The sequence below is a fragment of the Microtus pennsylvanicus genome, chromosome 7 (assembly GCF_037038515.1).
Source record: "Microtus pennsylvanicus isolate mMicPen1 chromosome 7, mMicPen1.hap1, whole genome shotgun sequence".
In the NCBI taxonomy this organism is placed as follows: Eukaryota; Metazoa; Chordata; class Mammalia; order Rodentia; family Cricetidae; genus Microtus; species Microtus pennsylvanicus.
In genome coordinates, this window is record NC_134585.1 from 113,618,231 (window position 1) to 113,631,320 (window position 13,090).

A 13,090-nucleotide genomic window follows, 5' to 3' on the forward strand; every position below is an offset into this window, starting at 1 on the left:
CTAACTCTGAAGCTTCCATCTTCACCACTCTGTGACCCCGAGTTCGTATTTGCCAGGGGTCCCCTCATGCTTCCTCCCTCAAGAGGGGAGCACAATATTTCTCAGTGCTTTTTATTAATCCAGTTTTCTGGAATTCCTTCCTATTTAGCCAGGAAGAACCCCAGCTTCTGTCTGTCTGCATGTGTTTGCTTCACCATGAAGCTAACTCGTTACCTCCCACCCAGATCCGAGTGACTGTGAACGTAGCCACCTTTGCTTTCTGCAAGCCGTCACCGTCTCTCCGTGGGCTGAAAACCACACCATAGCTTCCTCTTTACTTTTGCCGTGACAGCACAGAATTTTGTCACTCAGCTTCTGAGCAACCTCAGTGCCGCTGCCCCGAGAGGCAGTGCCCGTCCAGATGGCATACATCCTGTGTGCGGTATCTCTCTTTCTCTCTCTGGGTAAGTTTTACAACTTTGATGTTTCTGCCATCACAGGGCCTTGTCATCCAGAGGCTGCTGGGTGAAAACAGGACAGTCTGGTCTTCACAGCAACAACTAAGTTATAAACTGACTTTGTGGTCATCGTTTAGTTATTGGTGACAGTGTTAGGCTTCCTTAGATGTCCTTGGGATCTGGGGCAGTGGAGGACTTTGTTGTATCCTGGGCACCTCATATCTTTTATTTCTCTTTTTTTTTTAAAGTTTGTCTGTCTTTGAGATTCGCATGTCCCTGACTTTATGTCACCTTCCTGGGCTGACCATCCTATGGGGGAGGGAGGGCTTTTGCTGCCACATGAAGAGGCCTTGAGGTTTGCCTGATGTTAGGGCGTAACTAGATGAGTGCGCTTGTGAACGTGGCTGGGTAGAGAAAAAATGAGGAGAGCTCTCCAAAGTTTAGGCCAAGCTAAAAGAAGGTTCTGGGCTGGGAGAGAGAGAGAGAGAGAGAGAGAGAGAGAGAGAGAGAGAGAAGGATTAAGAAGATTGATTGGCTCTGCTAAAGGCCATATGGGGCCTTTATACATGTTTGAACAGTTTGGAGGTAAAGGAAGGAAGCAGGTGAACTGAGCAGGGAATAAAATATTCCCTTACCAAGTAGGGCAGGTACCAGGGATACTGTGTACCATATACAGTGACCATCACAGGATAACCTATAATGCATATTATAAAATGCATAGGACCAGAGGGTAAACTGGCCATATTGAAATAGTTATCAAAATATTTTCAATAGCCCGTGTTGTGGCATCTGTAATAACAGCACTTGAGAGCCAAGTAAAAGACCAGCCTGTGTTATATAGTGAGCCCTATCTAAATTACATTTTAAAAAATTATATATTTATTTCCTTTCTTTTTTATGTGTTATACAAGATCTGGAGGAATATTTATTAACCACCAACTTCAAGGAAGTAGTGGGTATGGAGAGAATATTTTAATATGACCACAAAGTTGTCATATAATATACATATATCTGATTTCTTGTCTATGCCCATCACTGAAGGACACAGGACATTTTCATTGGAGATTAATGAAAACTAAAGATATCGGGTCTTTTCTTCACCCTGGTTTAAGAACCCTTTCATCCTATCTGTGGGTTCAAGTTTAGAACCTTTGCTTCCCAGAGACTGAGCAGAGTTTGTGCAGATCCAGACAGCTGGGATGAGGGAGGAACTGGGCTAGGCTGTAGCCAGTGTGGCCAAGGCTGTGGCTTTTTTAAAGAATGAAGGGAGTACAGCATTCAGTATCATGGGTTGACCAGCAAGCCCTGGTGGGGTTGAACCAGGCTCGCATCTCAAAGAGCATATGGGTGAAGATCAGACCTGGGGCCCGATGAAGAGACAGGAAGCCTGCAGAGGAGTGTTCTAGGACCCTTTGCCAGGTGACTGGCACATGCCAGCACCCTGGCAGGGCAGGCATTGCTGAGGCCTTGGTGGGGTCCCACACGGACTGCTGCGTCCGGGACCCTGTTCTGTCATCCAATGGAGGATGCATGCTTCGTGTTTGGTGACAGCATTTGCCCTGTGTGGGGGTGAAATGGGTTTACACTGAACAGGGATGCAGAAAGTTACTCAGCCTCATTCTGTTTTCTGATACTTGTTTTTAGTCTTTAGTTATCCATTTGTTTTTGATAAGTAGGCTGGAAGGTTGGGAGGAAAGACCATAATGGCTCAGATGAAAAAAGGAGAAGCTGGGTGCTTTTCCCTACCCACTGCCACAGTTGCCTGACCCCAGTTCCCTACCCACTGCCACGGTTGCCTGACCCTGGTTCCCTACCCACTGCCATAGTTGCCTGACCCCGGTCCCCTACCCACTGCCACGGTTGCCTGACCCCGGTTCTGCATTTGTCCCTTCTAGACTTTGACTCATATCAAGTTCTAACTGTGAATGGAATCACGGTTTTTACATGAGACACGCATAAATCAGGAAATAACTTGAAAGCCTGCTATGTGTCATTATAATTATAGAGAAGAAATGCAGGAGATTAGTGATGATAAAACCATCAATCACATTGTTTGGCGAATCTAGTCTTTATCCCAGCTCTGTGGCGTTGTTTTAGAATGTGGGGACTAAGTCTCCAGGACCCAGCACCCGTTTACCAGGGACTTTCAAACTGAGCCGCACTCAACACCTCAACTTATTATTTTAAAAAATTAATTATTATTTGCGTGTTGCATGTGAACATGCATGGGGTCAGGAGGTAGCTCTGTGGACTCCGTTCTCTTCCACCTTTTCATGGGTTCTGGTGATTGAACACAGATCGTCGGGTTTGCTTCCTAAGTACTTTTAACTGATGAGCCATCTTACCAGACCCTTTTTAATTATTTATTTCTTTCATATTAAACAGAAAGACCAAGCCATAAATTAGAATGCGACTCTTGAAGGCTCACGCGGTGGGTAAATGCTCCCCTGGGCTTAGCTGTTGGACCAGCCTGCTCCCTGGATCACTTCTGACCCTGACCAGCTGCCATACAATTAAGGGAACCATTAACACAAAAGCCGATGGAGAGGGGATTCTTTTGTGTTACTGAGATTGTGTTCATGGAGAAACGAAGAACTTTCCACTTTAGTCAGTATGGATGATGTCCCAGCTCCCACATCTCCCCCGCAGCACAGTGCATATTTAATGTACAAGGAAAGGGCAGTTGTTTGATGTGTTGGCTGGACCTTAGGTAGGTTTTGAATACGATGGAATTACTTCACACTCCTTTGTTTTTGAGACAGAGTCTCACTGTGCAGGCCAGGACATGGCTGTATTGTGGCCTGAATGTTTGTGTCCTCTCAGGATTCACCTGTTGGAACTTTAACCCCAGAGGGGCGGTATTAGGAGATAGGGCCTTTGGAAGGTGGGTGGCTGAATCGTGCCCTTAAAAAGAGATTGGAGAGACCCAGCTAGTCCCTTCCTTGTGTGAGGGCACAACTAGAAGGTACATCCTCAAAAATCAGGCTCCCACTGGCATCAAATCGACTAGTGCCTTAGTCTTGGAATGCCTAGTCTCTGGGGGCTGTTTCTGGCTCTTCTCCGTTCAGGTTTTTTCTTTTTCTTTTTTTTTCTTTTGGTTTTTCGAGACAGGGTTTCTCTGTAGCTTTGGAGCCTGTCCTGGAACTCCCTTTGTAGACCAGGTTGGACTCGAACTCACAGAGATCTGCCTGCCTCTGCCTCCCGAGTGCTGGGTTTGCTACGAACAGACTAAAACATAGACCTTTTCAGAGGAGAAGGAGAAAGTATTGAGGTTTCACAGGTTAGTTATTTATCCATTGATTTTTGCAGTTCTGGGGGTAAATTCAGGGCCTTGTGCATACTAAGCAAGCACTCAACCACTGAGCCACATCCCCAGCCAGTGTACTTGAGATGGAAATGGCAGAATTCGAGAGGCCAGTTCACAGGGATTGCACACTGAAGGACCTAACCGTCATGTCGCTGTGTGCTGTGTCAGGGCCTCTCTCTTCTTCCTAGGGGTGATGGCACTGCAGGGGACCACCATGGCTCTTTTAGTAGATGGATGACTAAGTGTTTTTGCACAGTGACTTTCAGCCTTGTGGTCCAGCCTCCTCTTCTGCTTGCCCTGTCTGGCTCCGTCTCTCTCGTCCCCATTCACTGAAGCCTCTACAAAGGTGCCCTTATCCATCCTGCTGCTCACTGCTTGTCACTCCCTCACCCTTTCTAGCTGCCATCCTCATCCCGTCCCCTACAAGGTCATGAAGTAGTTTGTATGGCCTGCCGTGACTTCTTAGCCTCAAAACGCCCGCTGCTTCTGCTTTCCTGGGATTTCTTACAGAGACCTGCAGAGCGATGGAGCCATTCATCTCAAAGGACGCTTCCAGTCCCTGCCCCCCAGCAGCCCTCAGCAGTGCTGGCCAAGCCCTTTCCTCCTGGAACACTCTACACCTGTGGTTCTCAAGTCACTGTGTGATGGCTGCCTTCCCTCCTTCCTGACTTCCCACTCCTCTTCTGTAGTTTTCGTGTCCCCCCCCATTTTTTAAACAGAGATTCTCCTTGGCCATCTTCTTCAGACTCCCTAAAATGTCTGAATACTTCTAGTGGGCCTGGTCTACATCTACAGCTCAGATTCAGGGACTTGCTAGGGCAGTAAGAATCAGTGGGCATAGCCGTGGACCAGCTGGGCAGTGGCAGGTTCAAGTCTGGCTGAATCACTGTGAATTTTGACATTACTAAACACAGAAATAGTGGAATGTTTTCGAAGTCCACAAGTCTTTAAAAGTAAAATACGCGTACTTAATTATTTTCCCAAAATTTTTTGGTATCTTTCCTTTTTATCCCAGAGCATTCAAATTCCCTGCCTCTAAAGTTAAGTGCATTGACTTCTTGCCCACTGTGAATACACAGTAGTAATTCTCACGGATACCCCCTTCTTCTTTTCTGCTGAGTACCATTGTTCTCCTAGCCGATTTTATCAAACATGGGTATCTGGTTTCCTCCCTCCTCCTGTCCCTATGTTCATCCCTACTACACCAAAGTGTCCAAAGCCCTAACCTCTCCAGCTGTCATCTCCACAATAGCTCTTAAGTTCCGTCCCTTTTCAAACCCTGCGCTTGCATCACCTCTGTCCTGAGCTAGAAGTTTGGATGTCTATTTCCAGCTTCCACCATTCTCCACACAACTCTCAGGCTGCGTTTCCTAAGATCTCTCTGGCTCTCGCAATGGCTTCCCCATTGCCTGATTAACTTCAGCCTGCTAACCATGACAGTCAGGCTCCTCAGGCTCCTAGCCAGTCTCATGCCCGTATCCCAGTCTTCTTGTCCTTCTTTCCCTGAAGCTGACCGCTTCCTATTTCTGAACAGCTCTTTTCGGTTTTACTCACGTCATCTTGGCATAGTCTCACTCATCTGAAAGTCTCTGTCCCCACTTGGCCTGTAGTCTTCCCACTCTTCCAAAGTCCAATCCCGATGCCATTTGTGCTAGTTGGATTTGTCACCTTGGTACAAACCTAGACATACCTGGGAGGAGGGAATCACAATTGGAAAAAACGTCACCACCAGATTGCCCTGTAGGCATATCCATGGAGACCTTTCCTTGATTGCTAATGGATGCAAGAGGCCCAACCCACTGAGGGCAGTACCATCCTCAGGCAGGTGGACCTGGACTATGTAAGAAGGTAATGGAACATAAGCCTGGGGCAAAGCCCGTAAGCTGAGTTTCTCTAGTTCTTTTTCAGTTCCTCCCTTGAGTTCCCTCCCTGGCTTCCCTCTATGATGGCCTGTGGGTTATAAGTTGAATTAAGCCCTCTCATCTCCCCCCAAGTTGACTTTGGTCATGCTGTTTGCCACAGAAACAGAAGGAAAATAGAATAGCATCTTTCTTGCAAGCCTCACTTACCCCCGCCACACACACACACACACACACCAGTCATGAAATCTCTGCTCTCTTTAAATTCCTCCAGGGGCTTGCATTTGTATATTTGTCATGGAGGTGACTGCCATTCTAACTGGCTTGCTTATTAAGACTCAAGGTCAGAGATGGCTCCAAACTCTTCTTTGTAGGTTACAAAGAAGTACAAAGTACTCTCGAGTAGCAGAAAGCCTCTAAGTGGCTGAATAGACATTTATTGAATTGGCAAATAAAGCAGGGGGACATGGAGTACTCGTTTTCACAATCGAGACTTCTAATGTGCATGTATTTCACCAAGAAGTGACAAAAGTGTGAAGCAGTGTGGCCCAGCTGCCCACAATAAAAATGATCATATAATATGCCCTGACAGAAAGAGAGTAATGGCACCTCAAAACTATACTTTAAAAAATGTTCCTTTAGCTGGGAGGTGATGGGGCACACTTTTAATCCTAGCATTAGGGAGGCAGAGGCAGGCAGATCTCTGAGCTGGAGGCTAGCCTGGTCTACAGAGTGAATTCTAGGACAGCCAGGGCTACACAGAGAAACCCTGTCTTGAAAAGCCAACCAACAAAAATGTTTATATATATGTATACACACTTATACATCCATGTGTGTATATGTGTATATCAAATTCATGGCATCTTTTTCTTTGTCATTGTTACATGTATGTATATATGTGTATATACATATTGATATGCATAAGTATATAAATACAACCTGCTCGGTCCATTTTAGTCTTACTTATATGTGTATGATTTCATGGCTGACCACTTGGTGTTGGAGAAACAATTATGGGGCTCCTTCCTGGGGATAACTATTTCTCCTGCTCTCAACAATCCTTAATTGCCTATAGTACTTTGTCCACAGGTGGGGCCCAGTGAGATTTCCTTCTTCCATGTGAGCTTGTCTATTGGTGTTGTGCTTCTCAGGTCTTGTTTAGGCACTCAGGCTGTTGAGGGATGGGTGAAGCTTCTCTGCCATTTCTAAAAGACATTCTCCCAGCAGATTTCCTGGTCCTCTGTCATGAACCATCATCCCCCTCTTCTATGATGTCACCTGAGCCTTAGATACAGCAGCGACGTTGGAGATGGGCACCCCACGATCACTCGTTCTTTGCATTTTGACTAATTATGGTTTTCTGCAATGTTTTCTTCTTGTTGCAAAGAAAAGTTTATTTGATGAGTAATGAGAATTACACGTATCTGTGGGCATAGAGATAAATATTTAGAGTGTGTGGGGAGTTAGGCTGACTTAGTAAAGTGGCAGTTGTAGGTTTTTCTCTAAGATCCATGACCTCATTAGCCCTGTGCGGCTGGCTAGGTTTCCCGTATAAGGCATGGTTTCTCTCCTGTTCAAAAGGCCTTAAGTCCAATTATTGAGCCGTTGGTTACTACCAAGATATGAGTGCCAGTATTGCAGCCTTCGGAAATTGTGTCAAATTGGTCACAGCTGGCTGTCTACCCTATATATAGAAACAGGATCTGTCATTGTACCTGGGGCTCACTGATTTAAATAGATGAGTTTGCCCATAAGTCCCAGGAATCCTCCTGTCTCTGCCTACTCAGCACTTGGGTTACAGGTACACCGCTATGTCCAACTTTTACCTGGATACTGGGGATGACGTTCCTTAAGCATGTGCAACAGGCATCTCCTCACGTCTAAAAAATATATTCTCATGGTGAAGTGTAGTATATAAGAAAAGGTTAATAAAACATAAATGTGAACTTCGACAAATAAGCAGAAAATAAAACCCTGGTTTTATTTAAAAACAAGGTTCAAGAAACATCATCAGGTCCCTAGAGGTGCCCAGCCATCCTGCCTGTACATCACTGTACACAATCCTTCCCCTCAAATCACTCCTGACTCTCATGATAACCACTTCCTGGCTTATGATTTTTAACCCAACTAAACAATAAAATGTGGTTTTGCCTATTTAAAAATTTTTAATTTTAGGTGCTTTGGTGTTTTGTCTGCATGTATGCCTGTGAGAGGGTGGGTGTAGATCCCCTGGAACTGGAGTTATAAACAGCTGTGAGCTTCCAAGTGGGTGCTGAGAATTGAACCTGGGTCCTCTGGAAGAGCAGCCAGTGCTGTTAACTGTTGAGCCATCTCTCCAGTCCCTATTTTTAACTTTATAAAGGATAGACTTCCTGTACGTATTCAAAGAGATTCGAAGGTATTCTGGGTCTGATCAGATATAATCCTACATGTTATTGCAAATAGTTATAATTTTTACTTTAAACTTTTAAAAATATTTCATTTTATGATACATCACAATAGTGTATCTGTTCTACTGTTGGTGGATATGTGAGCTCTCCTTTGTTTGGGGTGACAATGAACACTGCAGCTGTAAATATTCCTTCATATTTATAAATATTCCTGGTATACAGTGTCCACATTTCACTAATGCTCCCTGGCTGAAAATGTTCCTCTGTAGTCATTTTCTGGTAAGTAATTATTTTTTCTAATGTGCCTAATTCCTATTTATATATATTCAGCACAAAAAGTGTGATACAAATATATAACATTGAGATTTATGAATACTTGAATGTATTTTTAAATTATTACTGGAAATGTGTGTGGTTGGGTATTGATTAGTTTCTCGGCCAGTTTTAGTTGAGTGTACTCAGATGCAGTTTTTAAGTTTTTAGTTGATTCCGTCAAGCAATCGCTAGCCCCATGTGGGGGAAGGGAACCTCCTCTGTACCTTCTGGTAGTTTCCGTCCCTTCTCACGAGCTCTGCACGGATCTGTCTCCCCCCACAGGAGTCGCCTGAACTCTCTGTCCCTGCTCAGCTTCTCTGGAGCCTGTTCTGAAGGATTCTATTCTGTCAGCTCCTCTGTCCCTGCCACAGCTCTCGATGGATGCTTTTGATGTTATCCACCCACTCTGGTTCTTCAAAGGTTCCCAGGCCCTCATAGCAGATCCTGTCCATCACTGTGGCATCATTGTCTCTGGTCTCTGCTCTTTCAGAAACACAAGACGAGATCCCTTCCCTTTTAGTCTTAATAAACAAACATGTAGTGATTTCTGGAAAAAATAATGCTGAATGAAAAAACATTTCTTGTTTTGTGAATTTTTTACTCTTTTGGCTTTCTGAGGAGCCCACCACCCAGCTCCCAAATAAATAGTCACGCCCAGAGGCTTATTCTTAGTTATGTTTGCCTAACAAGTGTGGCTTGTTTCTTGCCAGCTTTTCTTAAATTATCCTGACTACCTTTTGCCTCTGGGCCTTTATTTTTCTCTATTTCCGTATACCTTTCTTTTCCTCTTACTCTGTGACTGGCTGGGTGGCTGGGTGGCTGGCCCTGATGTCCTCCTCTCCTTGTTCTCTTGCTCCTCTTTTTTTTTCTTCTCCCAGATCTCTCCTTCTATTTATCCTCTCTGCATGTCAGCCCCGCCTACCCTTGCTCCTGCCTCGCTATTGGCCATCTAGCTCTTTATTAGACCATCCAGTGTTTTAGACAGGCCCAGTAACACAGCTTCACAGTTTAACAAACACAGAGTAAACAAAAGTCACACACTTGAAATTAATATTCCCCAGCAATTTTTCTGTAGGAACATGACTTTTGATCACGTTTTCTCCTTTAAACCTAATATCCTGAGGTTTCTGTAGTTTTTTTTTAACTCTTACTCTATTGGAGGGCCTGCCACCAGCTCCCAAATAAATACACACGGAGGAGGCTTATTCTTTCTTAAAAATGCCTGACCTTAGCTTGACTTATTTCTTGCCAACTTTTCTTAAGTAATTATCCCATCTATCTTTTGCCTCTGGGTTTTTACCTTGCTCTAATTCTCTATACCTTTTCTCTCCTTCTTATTCTGTGTCTGGCTGTGTAGCTGGATGGCGGCTGACCCCTTCTTTTCTTACTCCTTGATCCTTCTTTATTGTGACCATCTCCTTCCAGAGTTCTCCTCCTATTTATATTCTCTGTCTGCCAGCCCCACCTATCCTCTCTCCTGCCTTGGTATTGGCTGTTCAGCTCTTTGTTAGACCATCAGATGTTTTAGTCAGGCGAAGAATCACAGCTTCATAGAGTTCAACAAGTGCAACATAAAAGAACACAACATATCTTTACATCAATAAAACAAATGTTCCACATAACATACAGGGTAAACAAATGTAACACACCTCAAAATCATATTCCACAGCAGTTTCAATAAGAAAATATCCTAGCTGAAAACCGTAAGAAAAAAAAATTAAACTCTGAGCAAAGAACCTGCAGGGCTTCATAAAGCATCCTGTCTAGATTTCTCGGTCAAGTGAAAGGGCCTTTCTAAGAAATCAGAAAGCAAAAACAGCAAAATGAAGCAAAAGCAAATAGAAAAGAAAAACCTTTACAGTAGACAGGAAGTGTTGCCGCCACTTCCGGTGCTCCTTTTATCTACTTTTGCATCAGACATGGCTAAGAGCTACAAATATCTCCAACTAGCCAGCAAGAAAGACTAAGACCAAGGCATCAAGAGCAGAGCTGAGGACTTTGTCTCTCTTGAAAGCCCTTGCGTGAGAGAAACTGTGTCATGGAATTTGAGGTTTGGTGGTTTATGCTGTTTTGCCATAAAATACCACAAAAAAAATGATCAGATATTATATTACCTTTTAAGTAAGTCCATTTAGACACACTGCTGCTTTGTGGATGTGGTCTTGGTACATGGTTGAAGCTAAACGTTTTCAAAAGGAGACCAGGCCTATGCTAGCTTAAGTAATGGAGGAGCAGTGACCTCACTGAGCCATTCCGCTGCCAGCCAGCCTGAGGAAGGCAGTGAAGATTTGAGGTGATGATAGCCAATAACCTGAGATCTCATTTACTAGGATGGTAATATAGAGAGCTACATGCTGTGGTACCCCGGGAATTAGAGCGCTCATCTATTTTTATTCCCCTTCCTTCCTCCGACTTGCAAGCTAAGCTCAGCCTCGGCCAGAGGGAAGTGAAAATTCAAGAAGGCCCTCTGTACAGAGCCGAAGGTTACCCTGTCAGCATCAGCTGCAACGTAAGTGGTCATCAGGGGCCTTCTACGCAGGATTTCCAGTGGTCCATTTACCCACCAGCAGCTTCGACCAGGGAAGTCCAGATCATCAGTACCAAGGATGTCAGCTTCTCTTACGCAGTGTATGCTCAGAGGGTGAAGAGCAAGGAGATCTACGTGGAGAGGCTGCGGGGCAACTCGGTCCTGCTGCACATCACAAAGCTCCAGATGAAGGATGCTGGCGAATATGAGTGCCACACCCCCAACACGGATGGGAAGTACTTTGGAAGTTACAGTGCAAAGACAAATCTAACCGGTGAGCTCTTGCTAGCTAGCCCCTGGCAAGCCTGTCTCCACCATCACAGTGCCCTGCCACGGAAAAGGCTTTCCACTAGGCTGCTTGCTCTGGATACCCCTCCAAGTATTTTGGAAATGTGTTACAAATAGGTGTGTCATATTTTCTCAGTGACCTACCCCACACAGATTGAGCCATAAGCTGGTAGTAGCAAAGCATTAGATAGACTTTTGCTTATCCCCTCACCCCATATCACCTTGCAACTTGCTAAGAGAGATAGCACTAATATCATAGGTGGTGTCGTTAACCGTAGAGTGGTTATTTTCCTACCACCATTTTCTATCACATTTTCCTATAGAGATTGCTATAGGAATTCTTGCAACTGTCATTTGCCTGGTGTATCTGGCTTTCTTTTGCACTTTAGCAGACACCTCCACGAATTCCAGGATGCAGATTCAACATTATCACCTTCGCAGAACCTTTTAGATCGCCTCAGGGCCTACCCCAACTTGGTTCTTCTTAGTTCCCTGCTCACACTGTGTTTACCGGCATTTGCCCAGTTACGCCATAACTGGCTATTTATACGCACATCTCCCACCACTTCTGAGCTCCTGGGGACACCCGGCTCTTAGAGCAGTGTCTGGAGCATCCGGTGACTCCGTCTCCGTGCTGCTTTCACGCGGGCTTGGGCTGGATGGCTTACATTTGAGGAAGAAGAGAGTGGTAGGGTCCTACGACAGCTATGACAACTTTGGGAAAGATTGCATTGGGGGTCTGAATAACAAATTACACGATGTCAGGGCTCTGTAATGGAGAAAGGAGACTAGGGTCTGGGAAGGGAAAGGAAGTGAGCCACTCATGTGCATCTAGAGAGACACAGGGAGGCTGAAGGCCAGAATCTAGGTCTAGAAGCTCCAGTGCTCCTCCCACGGGTGGCTGAGTAGCTAACCCAGCTCTAGATTATGCTAATGTAGCAAAGCCAGGGCCGTACGTCACTGAACCACGTGCTTTGCGAAGTTCCCATGCTCCCTCAGCAATCGGGAAGGCCTGCATTAGGAAAGCATATGGCTGGGAAAGCAAACCCAAAGGATGCTCTTTGAGATGAGGTGTAGGTGCCACCTTCCCTCGAGACGGGCTAATGAAGGAAACACGGACCAGTCAGATGACCACTTATGCTTTGTTCCTAGTGATTCCCGACACCCTCTCTGCCACCATGCCCTCTCAGATGCTCAGGAAGAAGGAAGGAGAGCCATTAGAACTCACCTGCGAGGCAACCAAAGCAACGGCTCAACATACCCACCTCGCTCTCACCTGGTACCTAATGCGGGAAGGAGAGAGCCAAGCCATTGAGATCATTTCTCTCTCCAGGGATTTTCTGTTGGCCCCCGGGCCCTCCTATGCAGCTAGGTTCGTGGCTGGTGACGTGAGGCTGGACAAGCTGGGTGCCACCTCCTTCAAGCTGTCCGTAGGCAGGCTCCAGCCCTCAGACCAAGGCCAGTTGTTCTGTGAGGCCACGGAATGGATTCAGGATCCGGATGAAACGTGGACTTTGATCACAAGGAAGCGGACAGATCAAACAGCTCTGAGGATCCAGCCGGCGGGTAATTATCTTCTCAGGAAACCTGTGAATTTGCTGTCAGTTGGTACACTAGGGATAGCCGGATAGCTTTTTTTTTTTCCCGTAAACCTTTTGTTGACTTTTCCTAAAAAGTAGATAAAAAAGTTTAAGTTAATTTTGTGTTTGTCATCTGGGAAGCATAACTAAAGAGGAGATGTTCCAGAATGTTCCGTTTTGGCTTTGCTCGTGTGAGATTTTATATAGGACAAGAAATATGAAACAGCCTTGGACATGATTTTATAACCACGTTTGTCAGGCACTTTGTAAGCATGTTATCTTTATCATTTCATTGTAGGCCAAATAATCACCCCATAATTTGATCAGCCCCCTGTTTTCAAAACAAGGGACCATAGTTACAGACACCCTGAGTACGTTCTAATCCCT

General features: G+C 45.2%; 1 protein-coding gene across 2 annotated transcripts in view; it reads left to right on the forward strand.

The window, feature by feature from the left end:
- The first annotated feature begins 361 nt into the window (after window positions 1-361).
- Window positions 362-13,090, forward strand: part of Cd101 (CD101 molecule) — a 42,044-nt gene continuing 29,315 nt past the window's right edge. For both annotated transcript variants that reach the window (XM_075981787.1, XM_075981786.1), the window contains exons 1-3: window positions 362-443; window positions 10,729-11,109; window positions 12,276-12,689. In XM_075981787.1, coding sequence (XP_075837902.1) covers window positions 401-443; window positions 10,729-11,109; window positions 12,276-12,689 — 838 coding nt within the window. In that variant the 5' untranslated portion in view covers window positions 362-400. The remainder of the gene's footprint in view (window positions 444-10,728; window positions 11,110-12,275; window positions 12,690-13,090) is intronic.